Source organism: Tiliqua scincoides, chromosome 5 (genome assembly GCF_035046505.1).
Source record: "Tiliqua scincoides isolate rTilSci1 chromosome 5, rTilSci1.hap2, whole genome shotgun sequence".
Lineage (NCBI taxonomy): Eukaryota > Metazoa > Chordata > Lepidosauria > Squamata > Scincidae > Tiliqua > Tiliqua scincoides.
The window spans coordinates 23,607,133-23,632,454 of NC_089825.1; the positions used below are offsets into that span (position 1 = coordinate 23,607,133).

Here is a 25,322-nt window from a genome sequence, read left to right on the forward strand (position 1 = left end):
CTAACATTCAGGTTTGTAGCAGAAATTTAAGGGGCAGTTGTTCCATGTTAGTATTGACCTGATTTCTGGGGGCAGAAACAATTTCTTAACAGGAAGCATGTAGTCAGTTTATCAGTAAATGCTCCTGTCTTCCAGGGTATTGAAAATATAAAGAATGAAATTGAAGATTCAACAGAGCCTTTGATAGATCCTGTTTATGGTCATGGAAGGTAAACTTTTCTTAAATTGCATTTCTTTTAGAAATGTTTTTCTTAGAATTGATTTATAAAGAAACTGAAAGGTATCAGAGGCTTTGTAATTTTTTAGTGCTTTTTATTTTTTCTTATTTACTTTTTCTCACTCCAGCAGTGACTTTTCTAGTGGCTGCCTGCTGGTGTTCTTTTGCATCTTTTTAGATTGTGAGCCCTTTTGGGACAGGGAGCCATTAGTTATTTGATTTTCTCTGTGAACTGCTTTGTGAGCTTTCTATTGAAAAGTGGTATATAAAAACTGTTAATAATATTGAGTAAGGGAGTGGCGATTGCACCGTTGAACAAACTGAAATGGCTGCCCTCACCATTTACTTTTTCAGTTTACTGTATCTTTAATAAATGTTAAAGTTGTGATAGTGACATCTGAATTGCCTTGCCTTGTTTATATTTTAAAAAACACAAACATAACTTATCTGCGCATCTGAAAGCCTGTTTTCTTCTCACAGCCAAAGCTTAATTAACCTCTTGTTAACGGGGCATGCAGTTTCTAACGTATGGGATGGAGACAGGGAATGCTCTGGAATGAGTAAGTTCATATTTGATTTGTCTAGCTGTGATGTGGCCCTCACAAATCAAGTATATTTGTATAGTAAAATTTGTTTCCATTCCATTTAAAAAAGAGGTAATCTTAAAGTATAGCTGTGGTTTATAGTAATGCATTTTTTCCCTGTTCATAATGATTGCCATTATTCATCTTGTATCACTGTACTTTTTGTGGTCTTCCATGTTAATTCAAAATGCTAGTTATCTGCTGTGTGGCAAACTGATTTCCACAATTTCTTCCTGATTTCTGATCACACTGTTTATAGCATACTGCAGAAATATCACCTCTGGTTTGTTTTTCAATTTAATCTTTTCCTGCCTCTTTGTTTCCTTGGATCTTGGCTAAATGTTCAGTATTTTTGCTTTAAACAAACGGATGGAGGAATAGAATCTTGCATGTAGAAGGGGATTGGAAACTACCCTGTAATATCAGTTGACCTTCCAACATAGGGTGAGATGCTGCTATCTCTACATGTACTTCATAAAATCGTTCTATGTAAGTGTTGGAAATTCTCTTATGAGGTGTTTAGTCTTCCCCCCCCCCAAAGACCAGCATAATTTAGGGAATCAGGAAGTTTGGATTTTACTTCTGTCCATTACATCTTGTTAATTGGTGTACTGAGCTGGTTTTATACTAGAGCTCTCTAATATTGCTGAGACATTGTTTTCAGCTAGAATCACAAATACAGCAGGGGCTCCACACAGGACTTAGTATAGTTTAATTTATACTATAATATATCTGCGGTAGCTGCCATCATGCAATTCAGCAGGTCTGCTCACTTCAAACCTTTCCCTCCTTGGAGAACAACACTTGGCTATTTCATACCTGATAGACCTGTTCAGTGGCATAGCTAAAGGATCTGGCAGCTGGGGTAAAAAAATTTAAAACTTCCCCTGGGGCTAGATGCCCAAAACACCCCCGGGGTGTCTTGGAGGTAGTCTGAGGCATGGGAAGTCTCCCCAGGCCTCAGAAGACCTGCCAGAGTCCTCCAAATGGCACTTTGGGTTTTTACAAAACCAGAACTGCCTTTTTAAAGTCTCCGGCAGGCCTTCTAAAACTTTTTGAGGCTCTGGGAGGCCATGTGCGGCCTCCCTGGGGCAGCTGGCTCCATACCTCCCCTTAGCTATGCCATTGCTTCAGTTCTATATGATATAGAAAAGTTGGCATAAATCATATATGAGAAGGTAGGAATGTAACTTAAAGCAGAGATGGTTGTGCTGTGGTTTGACAACAGTCTTTCTGAACCCTCTGGAAAGAACGGTTTCAACTAAAGATAGATATTCCAGACTAAACAGGTAGTATGGAACTGACCCTAATGGTATATTGCATTACATTGGTAATGGTAAATATATTGCAAATATATTTAAAGTTTTTTTATTTTGCCACAAGATGGCAGCAGGCATCAAGGAAGAAAAAATACCTGAAAATTTTAAATACCTCTGTCAGAGTTGGGAGGAAAAGTATCCTCAGAACCATGTAGTGGCAGTGGAAAGATTTTCCGCAAGTTTACATGTTAACTAGCAGTGTTTTTTTTTAAAAACATGCATACATGAGGGAAAAACAATCCTGAAGAAAAAACAATTCAGTTGTGAAAAAACCAGAGATAAGGGTGAAGGTACACAAATGGTTACTAAAGTGCTAAACCCCCTCCTGGTAAGGGAGGTTTAAAATTAGGCCAAACTGAAGTAGTTCATATACACTATATAATCTCTAGGCAGGAGATTCTACAGCTAGCAGTCATACACCATGAAGCCCTGGGAAAAGTGGTTAGAAGCAGAAATGAGGAACAGGAAGAAGAGAGTAGAACTTCTTAGGAGAAAGGCCAGAGTGAAGGGGGGGGGGAAATGTCTGGGGAAGAAGGAACACATAGGGAGTTTGGATGAGCTTCCCAGTGAAACCTGGGGAAGAACTGAGAAGGTTTGGGGGCACAAGGGAGAAAGAAAATGGATGAAATTAGTGGGAGAGAAAGATTGTGATGGTTTGGGCCACAGCAAAAGGCTATAGTTAGATATAACTCTGTACCTTAGATGAACTGAGGGCTATAGATTGTGAATGCACTTCATGCACCTGCAGTGGTGGAGCTAGTCTGTCTCACCAAATACTATACTCCAAACCTTGGAAAGGAGATCACTACTGGCACGAGAGGTGGTTCTTGTTTTCAGAGTACTTGATGGGTCTGTCAAGTGAATTTGTTTTTGGAAGCAAACTCAAGTCTGATCATTGGTCTCTACAGCAAGAAATGCTTTCACCTGCACTCAGTCACAAAGCACTGGCAGAAATGAAAGTTAAAGAACATTAAGTGTGCAGTCAGTGTGACTGTGTCACAGTGTGTTAGTGTGAGGAGCTGTGGGTCTTTGCAAGGCTGTACTGTAGACCAAAGGTAATTCTTGGTATAAGCAAGGATTTCAAGCTTTGAATTGTAGAGGTCATGGAGACAAAGCACCTGCCAAAGCTGTCCCTTGGGTGATAGCTCCATATTCTTTCCCTGCAGGGGGGTGGCCCATCCATTAGTTAGTCATGTGGGTTGCATCAGTGGCAGGCTGTGGTGGCAGGGGTGAGAGCATAGTAGATTTGGGGTGCCTTTCAACCTGAGTCTTCCATTGCCTCCTTTCAGGCTGTCACCAGCAGTTCTCTCTCTTACACAACGCAAGAGCATATGTGCTTGGTATGCCCATAGATATTGTAGAGGAATTTGACTTAAATAAGCAGATTTTTGCGAGCTTTGCTTGTAAAGAGAAGAACAAGGTGGGTTAGTGGTGTATGTTTGCGCTGTTTGTAAGAATTTGTGCTAATCCTCTGTTTAGTGCTTCTCAGAAGGGCCTTTCAGCAAGTCAGGTATCTGCAAAAGTCATTCATCTTGACTTTATTCTCTGTGAAAGGGGCAAACTGGATATGAAAGAACAATGTCCTTTTGGAAAGAGTTTGTTTATAGCTTGGTTTACTTTTAAGAATGCAGGAGTTTTATAGATGGTACATGACACCAGTTAAACTGGTAAAAATGAATCAGAACATATCAAAAAATTGTTGGAAGTGTAACTGTGAAGAAGGGACGTTTTATCATATGTGGTGGACATGTAAAAAAATGCAAGCATACTGGAAAATGGTGAGAATCTAATACAAGAGATTGTTGGATTTATGATACTGCTGAAACCAGAATTATTTTTGCTTAATATCACCTTAGAATACTATAGATAAAGAAAATGTGTATTTAGTTATTAGGATATTAACTGCTGCAAGGATTTTATATGCTAGATACTGGAAAGATATTAAAATTCCAACGAAAGATGAATTAATAGAGAAAATAATGAATGTGGCGGAAATGGATAGGCTTACAGAGATTTTGGATCAACAGCGTAAACCGACACAGAGCAATGGAGGCCATTTTATGCTTGATTGAAAATGAAGCTGTAGATGTATAAGATAGGGCGTTTAGATGACTATATTTTATACATGATATGTTATACAGGATATGATAGATAAATATTAAGAGGTTAAACTAGAAGAGGAACAAGATTAGAGGATATGTATTGATTGATTAGATATATTAATATATGATTGCCTGCACCCTTCAATGGTGTGTTTTTGTGTTGAGTATTCAGTTTGTAATGTGTTTGTTTATATTTGTTTATTTTGGAAAATAATTAAAAAATTAATAAAAAAAGAGTGCTGGATATGTTTTTTGCTTTGTTACCTGAATGTCAAAGTATCATGGCTCATTCTAAAGTAAAATGAGTATAAATAAAAGTTTTTGACTGATCTAATAAAGTTTTGTTTCTCTACAGAACTACTTGGAATACATAAACAAGCAACTGTTGGTTTTTTGACACTTATGGAATCCCTAAGATATTGTAAGGTAAGCTTTTGAAAGTCCTGGTATATGGTGTAGTGTGTTCCTTTTGAAAACACTGTGTGGGCTACAGTCCTAAACTATTAAAGCAGTGGTTCTCAAACTCTTGTGGAGAGTTTGAGCCACTGTAAGTACTTGCGGGCACGGGGGGGGGGGGCGCGGCAGTGGCGCGATCCCCAGGGCTAGCTGGTGCATGACACTGGGTAAGGGGAATAAAATCCCCTTACTGAGTTGTGCCCAAGCTTGAACCTACTTTGCCCTAGAACAGCTAGAACAGGCAGGCTGACTGGCCTGTGCTGAATCCAGCACAAATTCAAATTGTGCTATAAGTAATAGAAGTCTCTTATTTCAGAAGTCTTTTCTGTCTATAATCTTTTATCTCTGTCCACGAACACTCTCAGTACTTGCATGCCATCCCTGAAGCATCAACCATGTATTGTCTTTATTGGAGTCGCTGCATACACAAATTTGCACCCATTCACCCTGATATACAAGCAAACACATTTATTTCATCAATTTAGAAAAGTGGTAAATTTTGGAACCTTAAATCACAGATGGAACTAGGTGTTTGTGGGGTTTTTTTCTGGTTGCATGTGGCTTTGTGGTTGCTATGCAAAACTTGAAATTTGGTATAATATAGAATTCATTTTAAGAATCTATTCTAAGAATCTAGTTTTCTTTTTTAAAATCAGTGTTTAGTATCACAGTACTTATTGGAACTGTGGAGAAAACTAACCGTGTGAATGCTTGTCTGCTAGAACTGATTAGGATAGAGCAGTAAGTGATCCAGGGATGAGGCTCTAGTGCCCCACACAGCTAGTTGTCCCAATTTTCATGCCAGTTTTCTTCTTTTAGTCCTTGTAGATGAAACTACAAAGACTTACTACAGAATCTCTCAGCCTTACCACAGAATGAATCTGAATCTTAAAATGCAAAATGAGCATTAGTTACAAAACATGTGCATTATTTTTCAAGAAGTGTAAGGCTGTTTTGGCTCAGAAGACTGAGCCCTCTTATACTGTGATATTTGGGGACCCAAGCTTGTGTTGGGCTGCATTATGAAGTAGTTGAGCAACTTCTTCCTCTTTTATTGATTTTTTAAAAATAAAGGTTGGTTCCTATTTGAAGTCTCCAAAGTTCCCTATTTGGATACTTGGCAGTGAAACTCATCTCACAGTCTTTTTTGCCAAGGTAAGATTCCTTTCCTTTTATTTCTCTACTCTAGGCAAAATAAATACTATATAAGTCTGCAGTTCATATTGGTTCTAGAATGTAGCATTTACAAAAGAGTTAAAATACTCTACTAGTGTTGTAAATTACAGGAAACATTATTCCTGTAATTATTTACAGGAAACATTTTTCCTGTAAAAGTACTGGATTTCTCAAAGAATGTTTTCAACAACTGACTGAACATGGTTGAATGCATCGCAAGGCTCATCTTCATAATCTCCTACATTGCTGCTGTAGGGCTAGGAATAAAATGTTGAAGACCCTTTATAGTTTTTGCTTGGATAAAATCACTACCATAGATGGATATTTGCGCAAAGCCATGTATCAATCATTGCAGTTCTTGGTTTCTTAGATGTAGAAACCATAAATTGTTTTCCAGTGGTCCTGTTACTATTAATCAGTACAAGGAGTAGGGGTGTTCTGGTTCTTGTATTGCATTGATCTGGTGTAAGTAGGAAGGATGGAATATGACTCCTGTTACTCAATTCTACTTCACTTTTGTCCGAACTTAAATTAGTTCAGCAGCATCTAATCCCCAATCATAGCAAATGGCTGAGATGAGCACAGAAAATGGCAGGACCTGATTTGAAAGAAAGGTGACTTGGGAGCAAATGGAAAAGCACTGAATAACATGAGTACTTGGGGCACTAGGCAATTCAGGACTGTATGAATAAAACTTAATAATCACATGTGTTAGCCAAAATTATAGGGGTAAAGCAAGAAGAAATTGCCTTGTATTGCTCTTGAGTTCTCACAACTTCAGTTGTGAACTTCAGGTTTTTTTATTTTGTCAGTAAAAAAAAATATGGCGTTTTCAGGTCTCATTAAAATCTGGGAAAACTGATGTGAGCATATGGAACATGACTGTACTTATCTATAATATGCCAATCCATTTTTCAGACTTTGCCTTTAAGCTATAACATTGGCTATTAAATAAGGTACACTTTGGCATTTCCTGTACTAGAGAATTGGGTCAGCAAAACAAAACTACTTTGCTTAACTGATTTCAGCACTTTAGTTTTTGCTAACTAACCTTGTCAGTGTGTAGGCTCTAAATATGGTAGTCTGAAAGGTCATTGTTCATGGCTAAATGTAGACCATGAAAATGTAATTGTATATACCCCTAGGTGATAGAACAAATTATTTCCTTTTGGGGGAAAAAAATCCATTATCCATCTGTTTTCCTTCAAGATTTTAGCAGTTAACACCACATGGAATAGCAGAAAAACATTTTGCATAGGTATGGCTGCTAAACTGCTTAAAATAAAAATATTCACGGTATGGGAAACAACAGTTTATAGTTTGATATAAACCAACCTTCCTTCAGATCACATCCGCTTCAAAATTACAGGGCCAAATCATTTAAGAATTAAAGATAATAGTGAAGTTTAGAATTTCAAACTTCTTAATGTTGGAACATGAGTACTGTTTTAATTTAGGTTGTATTTGTGGTGTTAATAATTTTAAAATCCATTAATTCTTGAATTAGAACTAAATAGTATGGAATGTATTGTATATCATTCTGATTGCTAAATGCTACTTAGAATCTTTAAGTAACCAGTGTTTTGAGTTATCATAAGAACTTTGCATATGAACAGCAGAAGTTTTGAAGAACAGCAGAAGAACCATGATGCCCCTGTGGCTCCTGGAAGTGACTGTTGATGATGTTGTCACCAGTCACTTCCAGGTTTGGAGAGGTCACATGCCACTTTAAACAGTGGTGAGGAGGTTTGCAGTTCTCATGCGCTGGAGCTCTTCCCACTGTGTCAAACCTCCAACTGCTGTTTAGAGTGGTACAGTGCAGTCTCCCTGTCAGGCTCACGACCCACCTAGTGGGTCGCGACCCACAGTTTGAGAAACACTGGAATAGATGAATAAAGGCCAATCAATATATTAAGCAACAGTGTGTGGTATGCTCTTCCTTGGAACATATCACTTGAGAATGCAGCTGGTAGTGATCTTCGGTGGTCTTTGCAAATGTAGAGACTCCTCCTTCCTACAGTAACTATCCAAGTCACCAGATAGCTAGTCTGAAAGGTTACAAAAACATGAAGTTCAGGATCTGTTGCAGCCGAAGAGGTATACAACTGGTAGCAGATATCAATGAGGATCTTCGGAGCCTACTGTATTCTTGGTAACAAGATATTACTGTTTAGCTGTTCAGCTGAATCAATATAGCCCCATATGTGTCAAGTTTAGAAATGCTTTCAGCTGGCCTTAAACTTCTTAATATGAGACTAATAGAAATGTCAAAATTCTGTGAATACTGGTTTAATTACATGAATGACAAAACCTTACTGGACCTCTCTGTCTCCTGTAAGCAATTTGATCATCATCTGAACAATAATGTATGACAGCTGTTGAATCCCCACCTACATTTCAGAGAACCTTGTATCATGTAGTTTCATCATTTACAAGTGCAATTAATATCCTTGAAAATCCATTTCATAGTCTTTTGAAGTAGAGGGAATTGAGTTTTACATTCCCTTTGTTCTCTGCTTGTATTGGGGTAAAGATGCTTCTGTATACAATAATGTTTTTTATCCTCCCTTAAGACTGCAGTTTAAGTTGAGAACTGTATGTAAGAATATCCAAATGCTGTAACATCTTGCACTTAAGACTTTTTGGCAGATTCCATAATCTGCCTTTTTTAAAATTTGTAGCACTGGCTAAATATCTAGGTGAGATTTTTTAAATTTTTGCTTTTTCTCCTGAGAAAAATTATGGATTAGATATTACAACTTCTAGTTACACATAAGAAATAGTATTTTCAGACTCCACAATTCGCTTTTGTTTTGCCCTTTTATACCACACATTTTTAATGTACTAAATCCAGAGATACTTGTGGGTGAGTTTGCTTGCTTCCCTGGCGGCTATGATACCTATTTTAAAGGTATTTTTTCAGTAGATAGGGGGCCATGCACTAATCCCACAAACATATGAATGAGATTTAAAATGATGGTTTGGGTGCAGTAGTTTACCAGTATGTTTGAAGAATTATTTGCATTACGATCTGTGTCAGTCAGCTCAAACTACTGTGCCTGAAATGGAGCATGAATGTAAATAATAAGTTTAAGCAGTAATACTTGTAAAAGTGAATGCTCACTGACACCCTGTCTTATTAATTTTGTGTCCAATACAAGATAAAGATTGAATTCTGCATTAATCTGCCTTCCAGGAAGAGCCCTTAATATGTCAAACAGGAAAAGTAATAGTTCTTACAAATGTAGACCTTGCTGTAACCTGTGCAGCTAGTCCCTCCTTTAAATTTTTTAAAGTGTAATATGCTTCATCTGTTTTTGCTTTCACAATGGAAGAAACTAGCAAACTTACAACATTTGACTGTTCTCCTATTAAAATAGCATATGCTTCATGGAGCCAAATGAATGAGGTTGCTTGTAATGCCCAAACTGAAAAGTTTTAAGTTACATTGAACAGTGAGATGCAACTTAAGTACAATTTTTCAGTCTTGTGACAGCTGTGATAAAACATGGGCTCAGCTGGATTTACAAAGGCTTAACATGTGCAGTATATCTTCACTCTGAATGCTGCTCATGCACATGTTGCTGTCACATTTGTTTCACCCTCCTCCCACTTAATGCAGATTTAAGATGTAGCTGAAAGGGTATATAGCTCATGTAGCTGAGGCAGAAAGTCCCAGCCTCACTCCCTGCTGAGGTGGGGTGATTAGGCATCTTCTTTTTCCAGGACACATCCTCTTTTTAGTCTTGTTTCCTGGAAAAGAATTTAAATATCTTCCTTTTCCCTTTGAGCAGACCCCTGCAGATGGCACGTAGCTTTCTTGTGATTTATAAATTACCATAGATACTCAGGTATAGCACATGAAATTTTTACCAAGTAATCAAGCTCCAATTATCACTTTGCCTTATCTCAATCAGAGGGCAGAGCCTTTCAACTCTGAACAGTTTCCTTTTGCAAAGCTCAGGCAGGCAGCTCAGTTAGTTGCTATAGTAACTTTCCTAGGTAATTCCAGCCAAAGTTAACCTTTTATTCTCCTCCTTACCTTTTGCTGCTACAACCTGGTTCCCTTTTCCAACGGCTTTGTATTTGGCAGAGGTCTTTTTTTTTTCAACACCAGGATTGGATGCCCTTTCCATTTGAAGCAACGTCCCAGGCTACAATTCAATGCACAATTACTTAAGAATAACTCTCATGGAAAGCAGTGGGTCTACTTCTGAGTAAAAAGGTTGCAAATATATGCAGCTGCATCTTTCTGCTGTGAATTGAATTGCACACTCAGTTATGTGTTATGGGTTGTATGTTGCACGTAGAGCTTCTGGCTTAACACACCAGCCACCTTACAGGTGGATTTGATTCATGGTTCTCCTGCAGTGGTTGCCAACCTTTTTTACTTCCATATCCCTTGGCAGCCCATTTCCATAAATTGTACCCTTCCTATTAGCAAAATGTTTGTAATTAATAATACAAGCCCTCATCTCCTCCATAGGAAAACCCAGACTTCGTGTATTTATCACAGTGTTTTCTCTTTTTATCTGTTTGAAGAACAGAAGACTCTGCCTTTGCACTGTTTTGCACCAGACGTGTGCTGAGAAATTCTGGATGATTGATCACTTTCCATATTAGGTTTCAGCTTTTTTACTGTGCTGGTTTTCAATCACTGGTGCATACATGAACTGATGACCAAAAACTAGCTATTGGTGGGGCTTTCACAGCCAACTAGCTACCTCCCTTCCTGCCTTGCCAGTCCTTGCAATGCATTCCTGCCTTGCAAGGCATAATGGAGCACGACCTGCCTTTTTCTGCCATTATTCCATTCTTTTTCAAGTACCCCTAAAGGTCCTGTTGAGTGTCCCTGGGAGTACATGAATACCAGGTTGGAAACCACTGTTTCACTAGTATGTAGTTTATAGTGCACTTACTCTGATAGCGTTTACAAAAAAGTGGTGAAGACCAGAATTTAAAAAGAATAAAAATGTATCTTATGATCTTTTACTATGTTTTTAATAAATTGGAGACTACAGTTTTTAGGTAACAATTAGTGGTAGGTTATTTTTCAGGATCTGGCCTTGGGTAAAACCAGACAGAACTAAGGTCAGACACCCCCCTAAGTTTAACCCCCGATTTATCCGAGGGTCATAGAAAATTCCTTGATTGTTGGCTCAACACCTGCCCTCGACTTATCTGTGGGATCAACTTATAGGCGAGTATCTCTGGTGTATGTGATATGGTTTTAAAAGGTAATATAGTGTTTAAATTAATCACAGGAAATCAATATGAGTGTTTTTAGCTTTTATTTTGTCATTTCCTATGTTTTTTTTCTTGGATGTCCTACATTTCGAGGTGCCTTATCCTCTATTGCAGTTATAACATTTGGTCACCCAGTGCTCAGGGTAGGATAGGAAGGGGCTCTAGATTCTCCCATACTTACTAGGCTTTTAAACTGAAGTTTCTGGTATTTAAACAATATTTTCTAAAGTAACCATGCTATGATATACTTACATGGAAATATAACTTTCTTATATTAAGCTTCACATTAGGAATCTAGTGTGTCCTCAGTCCTAGGCAGGGCTGGCTTTTTAAAAACATGTATTTTTCTCACCATGGGCCTATGATTATTTTTCCTGGGTGAATGTTTTGAAGAATTAGACATAGATGATGGAAAAATTCACATGTAGTCTGACTGCAGTCATGTAGATAGTTACCTGCATTACTTTTTCTCACATTTAGACTGCAAACCTATACATCGCATTGCTGGGCGTAAGCCCTACTGAACACAATGGGACTTGCTTCCGACTCAACATGCATAGGATTGTGCTGTTGGAATAACAGGGGCTTTTGAGACTAAATATTTTCAGTGGTACATTTTTAAAGCTTCTAACCAGTTTGTGAGCACGGGAGGATTTGTAGAGATTGTATGTGCTAGTTCTGGTTTTGAGAATGAAAACTGCTCAGAAATCTTAAAGTCCTATGGTGTTTGTGTTTGCCTTTAAGGGTAAACGTGAAATTCTAAAATAAGCTTGAGTTATCAAAGAGAATGGCATTTAAAAGGCAACAAAATGGCTTTTAGTAGAAATATTGCAAGATCCAAAGGATTTGAAACACGATATTCTTTGGAACACGGTGTACTTTGTACACAATGCTTGATAAACCAGATAATATTTCCTTCTATGGAAGATTTGAGGATTTGGGTGTTTTAGATAAGTTTGCAAGGCCTCAGTGTCTGTTTGGCAGAAATTATGTAACTTGGCAGATGAAATACATTTTTTAGATGTTCCACTTTTTTAAAAAGCGTTGTTGCCCAAAGTGAATGAATTGCTTGCTATTTACAAGTTATAAAAATCAAAACTGTAGTTTTGACTGAATTGAGCAGGGGAGGGGGAGGTCCCAAGACACCACTACAGAAGTAATCTTGACCTTTTGTAGCATCCTCCACTTGTGACTGCATGTTTATGAGGCTATTAACTTGAGGAACCGCAAGAGACACTGCCAAGCTAGCTTTTTCAGGTCTTGGCCTACCTCACAACCTCCTGAAATGACCTGGAGAATTGGTGGTAGAAACGGGGAATGGTGTCCTCTTTTCTACCTGGAATTCTGTTTAGGTTTGTGAGGAGGACCACTGGTGACTTTTCTCTTTCCATTAAGAAGAGTTTCCAAATCTATTAATATATTTTATATTTGTTAATAAAATGGTCTTAATGCCCTGACATCTTGGAGGGAATTGAAAGTGCAGTAGAAAAAGAATTAGAATTACAGATTGAGAATTTGAGCCACTAACCATTCACCATTGAATTCTCTTTGAGTAAAAATCCCCCAAAAGCTTCAAACTCGAACTCAGATATTAATAGCCTGCTTCACTCTGTAGAACTATATTTGAAAATAGTAGGATTTTTTATTTATATCAAACAATGCAGTTAAAACAAATTGTTTATATATAGGTGTATGATTTAGCAGTAGCTCAGTGTCTAACCATAGTTAGAAGGTAAACAGTGGTTTAGAACCACTCTGCTTTCATCTTCTGTTGAATCAGCACCCCAGGCTCTTCATGTAGTGACCTTTGGAGGCTGTGCAACATATGACTGATCAATTTAGGCATCCCTATAAATCATATTTTGTGACAGTGTGATGTCTGAACTGGAGTGGCACTTCTCTAAACATGTTCTCCTCTTCTATGGTCCAATAATTAAAAATCAAATTTGAAGCTCATTGTCCCTAGAAGTTTAATCTAGGAAGCTGCCATACTCAATGTTTATTGTTAGAGTTAATGCCTTCAGATGTCTTTTACATAGACGTTCTTAATCTTGTGGAAACTTTCTGTTAAGGACTTAGCTCTTGTTGCACCTGAAGCACCCTCAGAACAAGCTCGAAGAGTCTTTCAGACATATGATCCAGAAGGTAAGATGTGCAGAGCAATCTTATGCATTTTTGGATAGGGGTTATAAGTTTTGATGATACAGTACATGCTTTGTGTGCCTGAGGTCCCCAGTACAATCTCTGGCATTTCCCTGAAGTAAGCCATTGCCAGTACAGACAGTATTGAACTAATTGTTTCAGTAAAGCAGTTTAATATGTTATGTTTACTACAATAATTTAAAGTATAAGATTAGAGCATTTTCATGCCCATTAGCAAGTTCCATATGTAAATTGAGTAGTTCCCTGTTCTCATAACCAGTACAATCTGCATTGTGACATGAAGTTGTAGAGTACTCTCTAGATTGGGGTCTCCAAACTTTTCGGCCCCAGGGCTGTATCATATGTCTTAACATGATGTCGAGACCAGATGTGGCCCATGGGCCGGGTTTTGAAGACTCCGGCTCTAGATAATAGGCTTCCTAATATTACATAAAATCCTGCTTTAAGTGTATACAAGTAGTCTTCAATTATCTCTGTACTAAACACATTGCATGGATTTTAGTGCAGATGGATACTTATATTCACATATTGATTCTTCTGATGATGGCTACTATTGCAGCATAGCAGTCTCTCTTGGACAGGGATCCTAAATGTATTTACATGACTGTGAGTACATTTAAATGAAAGAGTTATACCACTGTATTTGAAGGATTAAAGGCAAAGATAGTCCTATAGTTAAGGTTGTATTGTGATGGCAGTCTCCCATTGTAAATTAGTATGTCCTGAAAATAGACAGCAGACCGGAGAGTTCTGATAGCATTCACTTTTATCACATTGGGAGAACTTATACTGAGGCAGGTTTAACTTGTCTGTGTTAGAGAAATGATTATCAATTCCATGTTCAAAAATGATAATGTTAATCTGTCTATAGAAACATTTTAAAGTAATGGCAACACTTGGATGCCTACTACTTTATGCTAATTAAGCAATGTTGTATTTTCAGACAACGGCTTTATACCAGATACCCTCCTAGAAGATGTAATGAAGGCTTTGGATCTTGTATCAGATCCTGAATAGTAAGTATAAATTAGCTGTAGACTTCACAAAGCATAGTAAAGTGTGTATCAGTTGTAAGGGGGTGTAATAAAGAGGTTTTCATGCAGACTTCAAACTAGTTTTAGAGTGAGCAAACCTTGTTCTGTCAAATTTGTGTGTTAGAGAAGAGCTGGATATTTCCTTTTTGCACTAGGATGTATCAGCCCTTAAAATGCACCACGAGTTGCAGCAGATCTAAGGAATGGTTGGTTCTGTGGAACTCCTTGCCACAGGATGTGGTGATGGCATCTGGCCTAGATGCCTTTAAAAGGGGATTGGACAAGTTTCTGGAGGAAAAATCCATTACGGGGTACAAGCCATGATGTGTATGCGCAACCTCCTGATTTTAGAAATGGGCTATGTCAGAAGGCCAGATGCAAGGGAGGGCACCAGGATGAGGTCTCTTGTAATCTGGTGTGCTCCCTGGGGCATTTGGTGGGCCGCTGTGAGATACAGGAAGTTGGACTAGATGGGCCTATGGCCTGATCCAGTGGGGCTGTTCTTATGTTCTTATGTCAAGAGTGGAGTAAGTAGTTCAACTTTTCTGTCATCCCAGTATTTCATGTAAGTAGTAAGATTACACTGTCCTAGGAGTGCTTTGAAAATGTTGGCAGTCTCTGAATAACTCCTTGCATGTGTATTAAAAAAGAGAGGATTGACTCTAGAGTAGCACACGTGAGTCAAATATTCAGAACTTTCCATGCCTTTTCTTAAGAGTCCCCTGGCCCTCAGAAGTGACTTTTTTGTGGGATTTGGGGCTACATCAGAGAGGAAGGTGTAAAGAAAATCCCTTGCATCAGCTTTGTTCTGGTCAAAGTCTGGATTCAAGCACCATCCATGTAAAATGTATGACATGGGTGAATTTCTTATTTCTGTTCATTGTGGCTTGTCTCATAAATAAAAACAAGACTTGGTTTTTGCAGGACAATTTGAAAGATGACTGTTGTGTTAAAGCTCAGGACTGGCTGCAGTGTTCCTTAAGTTGCCTTGTGTGTAAACCTAGGAATTAGATAGTGTTCTTATTCTGAAACCTTTACCTAATAAGGCGTAGTGTCTCAATTATGCTGCTACTTTGATTTTAAATAAGATTACTTTAGTTTAAAAATAACTTGATTTTGGCAACACAATGCCATTCCTTTGCATTTGCTATTAAGATTCTAAATACAACAGCTTCATTGTTTTTGGCAGTTAAAGTGTTGCAGAACCACAGCACTTAGTCATGCAAGAGTACAAAAGTACCACAAGGATATTTTGTGTTTTGTCTTATCTTAGTGTAAATCTTATGAAGACAAAATTGGATCCAGAAGGACTAGGAATCATATTGCTAGGTCCCTTTCTCCAAGAATTTTTCCCTGAACAGGTAATGCAACAATATGTGATATCCTTCCTTCTGATAGGGCATTTGTAAATGGATTTATATCAGTGATGCCTTAAAAGGTTGATTTTTATGCATATGTTTTGAAAATGACCCGCCTCCTCATTTATCTTGTCACTCCTGTAGTTCCACCTTCTTCTTTCTCCTTCTCCATTATGTATATTACAGACTACTAAAAATACATTTCTTAATCATTTTAAGGCAGTGTTTCTCAAATGGTGGGTCGAGACCCACTAGGTGGGTCACGAACCAATTTCAGGTGGGTCCCCATTCATTCAATATTTTATTTTTTAATAGATTAGACTTGATGCTACCGTGGCATGTGACTGCATTTGGGAAAATGATACAGACCTAACAAGCTACTATGTGTATTCTTTTAACAATGATAGTAGGTGGGACTTAATCCTGCGTAGGATTGCAGCCTAGGATTGTTAAAAATTTTCCTGCTTGATGGTGTCACTTCTGTCATGACACCATCCTGGGTCCTGACAGATTCTCATTCTAAAAAGTGGGTCCCAGTGCTAAATGTGTGAAATCACTGTTTTAAGGGATATCTATGTCGCTGGCCAAGAACCACACCATGTTTTCTTCGCTCCCCTCTTTTTCTGTTAACCTTTCAGCCAGTTTCATGCCCTTTCAGTTCAAAAAGAATTACCTGCCATTTGCTGATACTTAACATTAAGTGGCTGGAACATCACTAATCAGCTATTGCCAGCTTTAGTACTACTTAGCACCAGAGGATGAGGGACATTGTCCCATCAATTTTCAGTGAACTTCGTTGCCTCCTAGGCCTTAGACATGATTTTTTGAGAGGGAGCGAGAAAGAAGGAAAAAGCATTTTGAACATAAATTTTAAGTCCTGGAGGCTAATTGACCTCTGAACAACAAAAGGATTACCTTTCTCTTGTGATCAGTCAATCCTTGACATACATTAATTCACTAGTTAAATTTCTGTATCCATGAGGAACAAGATTGAGAAACACTTTGCACCATTCACAAAGTGGGTTTTGCCTTCTGCGATCCCTACTGCCTCTGGACAGTCTGCTGGCTAGGAGAGACCTTCCAAAAGTAGCAGGGACTTTCAAAATGGCACCTGCGATCATTGCAGAGCACACTGAAGTGGCCAGGGTAAGCCTCTGTGGCTTCTCCTGGCCATTTTAAAGGGCTCTGTCCTGTCAGTTGGCACTGTTTTGAACATCCCTGCTGCATTCAGGAATTTCTTATGTGTAGCAGGAACATTCATAAAGGCACCTGTAGCAAGTAGGGAATGCTTTTAAGCTACAGTTAAGACACGCGCACCTCAACCTCCCAAACACCTGATATGGAATCCCATTCATCCCATAGGATCAATGGTTTCATACCTGCAAATTCACAACCTGTGGGGGTTTGCTTGGAACCTCTCCCTTACAGGTAGTAGGGATTGAATGTAATTTTTGGACGTGGAATACTTTCATCTTACAATCTTAGTTCACTAAGTTTTTTCCTGAACTGCAAGTATTAAGTGCAACTCAAAATGAGACAGGGAAAAAACATACTCTATAATACTAACCTGTGACTTGAAACTGTAGTTGTCTTGAATTTGTTTTTAGGACTCCAAGGTTCAAGAATCTTTCCCTGTATACCACTACAATGGACTGAAGCAATCAAATTACAATGAAAAGGTAAGGTAACTTGAGTGATGGTGAATACAGCAACAACTAATTAGGACTGGCATTTTCTTAGAATGGCAGTTGCATGTACAATTGCATGATCCTATGTCAAAACACTGGGCTTAGTCAGTTTCCAAGTGGGACAACTCTCCATTTGATAAAACAAGCACCTCTCTTACACTAATTGCCAGATACCCAAAGACAACCAAGAGAAGAGCTAATTACGACTTTCTCATCAGTTTAGTCTCTAGATCAGTGGTTCCCAAGCTTATACAACACCTCTGCAGCCTCTTCCATCTTGGATCTCTCCAAATCTTGTGAGATGCAAGATATGGTGCCCAAATCTCATGAGATTTGCGTGCCGCTATCTTGTATCTTGCAAGATTTCATGAAATCCAAGATGGTGGTACCCAGGAGAACAGATAGGAGGAGAAACAAGACACATTGTGAAGTGCCCTTTTGAGTGTGCCATGATGCTCTAAGGTGTTACAATGTAAACTTTGGGAACCGCTGGTCTAGGCATTTTTAGGCAAATATATTGGAATAATGATGTACAAAAATATCAGCAAAAAACTTGGAGGTGTGAAGATAATTCTCAGCTGCAGGTTTGATTAAAATCTAGACCATTTTAGAGTTAACATACCATTTGCCTTAAAATACAAAGGAAATCATGCTAGGATAAGGTGTTTTTTTTAATACCCAGTTCTCTAGAATTTTCTTTACGGAACAGTACTTCGGTCATAATATTGAGTTTTAACGCTGCTATGCAGTTGTGTATACATACACATGTTGATATTCATCATGTTAAATATTTGCAGTAGAACTTTTAACAGTTCAATTACAAGCCTGGAAAGATCCCTATATCAGTCGAGTGCTGATGCAGTGAGTTCAGATGGCCCTGGTAGATGGATAGAAATGGGTTCTGGGTGGGGGGGAAGGTGACATGACTCTATGTAGGACACTATTTGATTTTTTTTTTTAAGGATGCCCCCCATCCAGTAGGGGCAGAGAGGGAGGGGGAAGAAGGGTAGAAGAAAAGCTCTGGGAAGAGGGAGCTCCAAGCAGGGCAACCTGCTCTGCAGTGAGGCAGGGAACAAACTGGGTCTGTGTCTGGTCCTTGCATGCTGGGAGCTCCACCCCTCCCCTTTTGGGCTAGACCTTTGTATGATGAGCAATGAGGGACAATCCCAACTGTGAGGAATTTGCCCTGTCTCCACCAGGAACAGGACTTACCAAGGTTAGTTAAAGTCCTGCTTTCTTGCACATACGGTGTCTGAATGCAGGCACAAACTCTCATCTTGCTGGGACTGGGAATTGGTTGCTACTTACTTACTTTAACTGTTCTCAGGCAAAATAGTTGCATTCATGTTAAAGAGTTGTGTTTCAAGATAATATCAAATGCTTTATTTGCAATATAAAAGTTCAGTATATCAAAACCTGTTCACAATATCTCAACTAGAACAAGAAAGTTAAAAGTTTGGGCTTAGTTCCAATTCAAGTTCATCTCTGTTTCTGTAGACTAAACTAGGTACTTTGATTTTGGCAGGTCATGTACGTTGAAGGTACAGCGGTGATTATGGGCTTTGAAGACCCAATGCTGCAGACAGATGATACTCCGGTCAAGCGCTGTTTGCAGACCAAATGGCCATATGTAGAACTACTCTGGACCACAGATCGATCCCCTTCATTAAATTGATATTGTTGAGACTTTGTACTACTATCCAATGTTTGAATGAGGTTGGGTAGGTGGCTGCCACTTTGACTGTGTGACTATACACTGGTGTCACTGAGAAACTGTAAATAAACACTTTTTCAGTGTTAATTAGAATATTTAATTTTTTTAACAATTGAATTGATTTATATTATACCAGATAGTTCCTTTTTTGGCCATTGTAGTGCAGTTAAATGTGAGTTTTCACCCAAAATCCTCCCTGTTCAGCCTAAAAGAACCTGAAATATTGGTCTGCATATTAGGTTAAAATTGTCTTTAATATTATGGTATTCACTTGTTTACACACTTGTTTGGCCATATATTTTAATTGTACTGTCTTAGCTGTCCTGGAAGCTCCCTTACTTAAGTCTGCTGAAAAACGGGCTGCACAAGAACGTTGTCATGATTTGGTAATTGTACACAAGCACCTTGTGGTGCTCCCGTTCGTATCAGTGAGGCTTGATGAGAAGAATATCCAGGTGGGTTGTGCCCTTTATCCCAGTGTCATAGTCCCAGTACTCTCTGTATGATCTTACACACTCCTGGTTCACTGCCCAAACACCCCAGTGAGAAATGCATGTTCCCAATTTGTTCTTGTGTATCCTACTATTTCAAGGGTCTTAATACTCTAAGAGAGCAGGGTACAGTTCTTAGGCTATAGAGCCAAACACTGAATACAGTTTCTTACGCACATTCACCTGACTGTGGCCAAACACACCAAACAGGTGGGCATACAAGTCCTCAGGGCAAACTACCCTCTGGTAGGTGGCACCACCCCTTATAACAGTCAGTCCTCCAGCCCAGGGGAAGCTGACGTCCTTTAGGCGAATTTCCCAGTTCTTGCAGCTCTGAGCTCCCCCAAACTCCAGGGACTCAAGACTTTGGTTTGTTCCAGTAGCATATTGAGTGGCCCAGGCCAGACTTGGATGAATCCAGTTGGTGCTCACACAGATCCATGGCTGTAATAATAGAAAGGTTTATTTAAGTAAGGTTACATGTTACTTTGAAAGGCGTTTAGGTATTTCCAAGGAAAAAATACAGTGTGCACACAATGCTAAAACAAAGCTATGCTTACCTGTTTCCAACACTCACCTGGAACTTTCCAACTTCTGAGCATAAGCAAAGGTAGCTCTTCTACTTGTCACACCATGGCTGATACAGACATCCATGATGGAATGGCAAAGATCAGCTCATTCCCTCCCAACTACAGGGTGTATTGTACCTCAAACTTAACTCTTAACCAGCCAGAAATTTGAACTAGTCAAAGCTTCAAGAAATTACCTCCTCACTTGAGGCTACAGTTGGCCACTCACTCCTGACCCCTCCCAACTGGAGAATCACAGCTGCAGCTAATTCCCAATAAACAAAACCTTGAAGCCCCACCATGTTATCAGGCTTCTCACTGGTCAAAGTGAGATTCAAGATAAGGAACTTCTTTCCCAGCTCTGTTCCTGCAGCAACTTTTTAAAGAGCTTCAGGACTAGATTGGAATTTGCACTAAATGTTTAGGTGAGAAACTTCTGCTGTTTTCCTTGAGAAATCTGACTCTTGTCTATATGGTTTTGCACAAATGGAGCAAAAATTATGAATTTTATAATATGGCTAACTATAAACAATAAATGCTATTTATTGGCTGTTGTATTGTTCCTGATATTTACCTGCTAGGCTCACTGAAAGTAAAAGCAAGATTTAAGAAAAATAGACTGTTAATACACCAAGTTGTACAAGGAAAATGTAAAAAAACAAACAAAAAACCCCGAATAGAGAGAATTTGTGCTGTGGTTTTTGAAGCTGTTCAGATGCTTATTTGCCAAATACCTCTTCTCAATATGTCCTAACAAACATAAGCCAGTCAGCACTATTGTACGTGTTACATGCATGAAAACATCTGTTATTACAGTAGGATAGTCCATTATTATCTAGCAAGGCCTAAATAAAAATTCTACCCAAATAGTGACCTAGTGGTTTTGCCTCCTTGCCTTGAGCAGTTCTTCTTAAATAAATGTTTGGAATATGTTTATAATGGGGAAATACGATATAAAAATATAAACTTAAACCCAATTTTTCAAGGCCTCCTGGTAACAAAGGTTTGGGACTGCTTCTGTTTTCAGGTTGATAAGTTGTGCCCCTTCTTATTATATCTTTCATACTATGATAAAGCTCATATCCAGGTTTTTCCATTCACTTAGTACGTTGAAGAGTGCATTGTGGTGCCTTAGGGCATCACAATGCACAACACACTCACAGGGGTGTGTTGGGATGTCCCTGGTCATCCCTCCTACTTGTTCCCCCGGGGCACCACCATTTTGGATCTTGCAAGACTTTTAAATCATCAGTATTTCTATATTATAATTCTATTTTCAGCAAAAGTCCACAAATAGCAGAATAAATCTATGATAGACCTGACTTGCTTTACTCCTAGCACTTTGAATTTCAGAATCTTCTCAGTTGCAAATGTACTGGTATACAGTTATTTTTAAAAGAAATATTTCAATATTAATACAAAGGAGTTTTGTTGTATGCACATATGGGTTAATCTGCTGTGCTCTTACTGGATCCTAGAGCAGTGTTTCTCAACATTTGTCCTCTGCTGTACCAATTTGCATGGTCCACCCATTCGAAGCACCACCGGAAGTAACAGGCGAGGGCATCAGTGCCAGTTTCTTTTGGGTTGTGAGGCCGGATGCAGTGAGACAACACCAATTAAGAGGCACAGAGTGGAAGGAAGGGCTTAAAGGGCTTTTTCAAGTTCCGAAAAGCATGCTTTGGAGCTCTGCCTAAGCCAAGCCTCCTACTACTGTTTGTGTCATGTTCCTGGTCTCACTGCCAGACAGCAAGGGTCCAGCGAGTATCACCACACACCATTTTCAGTACCGCTGGTGATACCCACACCATTGGGTGAGAAACACTGTCCCAGAGCCTTTCTAGCACAGGATCTGCTTGACTTTCCAAAGGCAATTCTTTCAAATAATGAACGCATCATCCATGATTCTTCAGCAAGGGACCTATGGAATTTGTTTACTAGTGAATTTTTTGACACTCCTACATAAAAGCATTTTATAGTAGTTACTTTTGGCATTGTTCTAACTGCTAGTGTTTTACAATTTTGCTGGAAAGAAATGTTTGGAGGATAGAAAAGAAGTGCTTGAACTGTACACATTTTTTAAAAAGCAATTCTCATGCCCGAGATTGTATGTATGCGCCTAATTATAAATGAAACTGATTCAAGAATCATGTGCTTAGCTAACCATAAAATAGCTACTGAAAGAACTTGGGCTTCCAGTTAAAGTTGCTGGAGTTTTCCATCCTGGTCATAGCACTGGCCTTGCAATGTTTAGCTTCCTTCTAAAATAGCAAACGAGGCTGTCTTAAACATCTGTTTATGTAGTGAATTGTCTTTGTCCATCAATCTTTCTCCCCCCTTCCACAAACACATGTGACACACAACAGCCATTATGGTTGAAAACTGCCATAATTTTTTGAATTACAAAACTGAGCAGCAATTGGCAAAATACAATGGGTCTTGACTATACCCCACCCCCTTTAGTGAGGGCACCCTAAGTAGGAGGAGACAGTTGATCCCTTTGAGCCTTCCATTAGGCAAACCACCCTGGTTCAGAACCTGGTCACGCCAAACAGGCTCCCCCAGCTTCTTCCATACCAGTAGCTGCCAAAAGGGCCAGATTGGCATGTTGGAAAAGTCATCCAGGTGTGGTACCTTCCATTCCACTCTACAACCCCCTATTCAGCCAATCTCAAAAACTTGTGACACTCAGCCACTTCCACTGTCAATTGCCCCAGCAAGTTCTGTGCCCTGATTGCTTGGCAGAAGAAGCTTCCCAGTACAAGATTTTGAGAAGATTGGCTGGAAAGATAGGAGGCTGCGGTGCAGAACAGAAAGCACTGTGCTGGACTCGCATGCCTCTTCTAGCATTCAGCGGTCCATGGTTTGGAGACCGCTGTTCCACGCCAACCCCTGGAAATGGGTTCAAGGAAGCTGAATTGCTCTGTCCACCTGAGCCAGGTAACCACAAATTGTGGGAATCCTAATTCCATCTTGGGGTCAAGCCAGGCTGAGCCCCCATGCAGGTATCCTCTGGGCCAGTGCTGGCCTTAACCTGGCCTGCAAAGAGGCTAGGAAGATGCCTTTGCGGTGCATTTGGACAATGTGCAATGGCCTTGACTCTCGTTTGCCATCAATGGGTACTCAGCATGTCATGTGGGGGGGGGGGGAGAACGGGACACCAGGCAAGGTTTACTCCTTCCACATGCACAATTGGAGTCCTTTTTTCTAAGTTCCCAAGTTAAAATCCAAAGCAGAAAATCAACTCTGATCAATAAGACACTTGGAAAAAATACAGATCAAAGTCCTATCCAGCAATCTTTTCCCTACTCCCAGTGCAAGTCTAGGTACCTGTGGTTATTCTGTGTCAGGTTTTGCAGCATTTCAGAGTATACTGAAGCCTGGTCTCTGCAGAATTTCTGCCCTTTGAACAGCCACCCAAAACTGGCTTGTTTGTGCTGCTGCCCTACAGATGTGGCACACAGATGTTTACAGTGTTAATTACAGTGATCACAATAGAATGTATATGACGATGTGGAGAATCACAAGCTTGGCAGGCTATAAAACTGTGTAAAAGACAGAGCCTAGTGGCAGGAGGATCAAAAGAGAGAGACTTTGAAATAAGGTAAGTTCAAAGTGGATTCCATATTGCCTGTTGTAGTTGCATTATGAGCTCTGGGTTTGGCTGAAGACCAATGATACAGTTCAAATGTAACCATGGTTCTGGCAAATATTTTGCATTCAGTACATGAAGGATATTTAAATATCATACATTTATGGAAAGAATGTGGTTTCATGAAAAATTACCCTGTAACTAGAATGGCTTTGACCAGAACTTCACAGTATGGATTAATTTGGCTTCCTAGAGACAACTTGAGCACAAATCCCTTTATGGGTTGTGTCCTGCTTTATTCTGTGCCATCAATACCTACAGAGCTTTATTATGTGCCATAAATACCTAGTGTCAATCTCACTCCCCCCCCCCCCAAATCTATCCAGGTTAGAGAAGGAGGTGAAGAAGCTTTGTTAGGAGTATAGGCTTCAAGTTTACAACCTGGATGCTATTGCAGACATACATGACATTAGCCCATTTTTTCCTGACCCACAGGTGTACACATTTGGTCCCTGTTGCATATATGTAACGTTGCGCATAAATGGCTTGGTTGCTGCCAAGAAGCATGGGAAATGTAGTTCTTATGCTTCCTGGGTTCAGAAGATACTGTTCTCTATATTCATGGCAACATCCAGACCCAACAAAAGCCCTTCAGGTGTCTGATGGCTGTTAACTGTGCTCGTAGTTATTGTGCTAGGGTGCCTCTGGCCATGGCTATAGCTCCCCATCAAATGGCTTTTGTTGTTTTTTCAGAAAGCACTGTCCTGGCTAGCAGCTGGGAAAAGAAAGTGGGGAGTCCTTGCCACTTTTACCTGGCTGCAAACAGCAGGTGACAAGGTGAGTCTGGGACCCTTCACTTTGCAGCTCTGGACCCCTGGTCTCACTGGGACTCATTGGAGGGCCTGCCCTGCCTTAGTCCTTAGCAAAAATTTGCTGCACATTTCCAATGTCACTGCCTCTCCTCTCCAAAGTGCCGATTTTTGACCTTCTGGAGGCCACAGGCGGCCTCTTATGGCTCGTGGCCTCCCCTTCCTTATAAGGGCCCCTGAATGCAACCAGAGTACAGCTACTGTCGCGATCAGAGGGTAGGTGCTACAATCTGCAGATTTGGTTATCCGTGGATTTCGGTATACACTGGGTCCGGGAACAGATCCCCCATGGATACTGAGGCACCACCTGTAATTCTCTTTAACCCTGTTTTATCTGCATGGATCCCCAACTATTCCCGGAGCTCGCAGTCTAGTGACCCATCTCTATAAAGGCTCTTGTGAATTAACTCATTTGGCATCACTGCCCAATGGCACAAGTGGACAAATAACCTTGTGGATATAGTGCTTCTGTGTGGAACTTAATTGAAATTAAATTCTAGCACAGAACGCCTATAATCAAGTCCAGTTAAGCTCCTTTCAGTTGGAGGAACTGTGAGGTGTGAAAGCTGAGGACACTTGGAGGCATCCTTGGAACAAAAAGAAAGGCAGAGTGGGAAGGGGGGCAGAAATGCTATCTGATTTGTTTAGATGGCCCTGTTTTTAATTTCAACTCTGAAGGGAAGAGGTCCAGAAACGACACTGAGATTTTGGTTGAGTTTTGTTTGTGTATTCTTCTGGGTGGG

At 39.6% G+C, this 25,322-nt stretch overlaps 1 protein-coding gene across 1 annotated transcript in view; it reads left to right on the forward strand.

Annotated features, from left to right (window-relative positions):
- Positions 1 to 20,991, forward strand: part of MINDY3 (MINDY lysine 48 deubiquitinase 3) — a 36,174-nt gene extending 15,183 nt beyond the window's left edge. The window contains exons 8-16 of the mRNA XM_066628519.1: positions 136 to 209; positions 698 to 777; positions 4,578 to 4,648; positions 5,753 to 5,833; positions 13,174 to 13,246; positions 14,208 to 14,280; positions 15,572 to 15,659; positions 17,264 to 17,335; positions 18,870 to 20,991. Of these exons, the coding sequence (XP_066484616.1) occupies positions 136 to 209; positions 698 to 777; positions 4,578 to 4,648; positions 5,753 to 5,833; positions 13,174 to 13,246; positions 14,208 to 14,280; positions 15,572 to 15,659; positions 17,264 to 17,335; positions 18,870 to 19,019 (762 nt within the window). The 3' untranslated portion in view covers positions 19,020 to 20,991. The remainder of the gene's footprint in view (positions 1 to 135; positions 210 to 697; positions 778 to 4,577; positions 4,649 to 5,752; positions 5,834 to 13,173; positions 13,247 to 14,207; positions 14,281 to 15,571; positions 15,660 to 17,263; positions 17,336 to 18,869) is intronic.
- Positions 20,992 to 25,322: the final 4,331 nt, after the last annotated feature.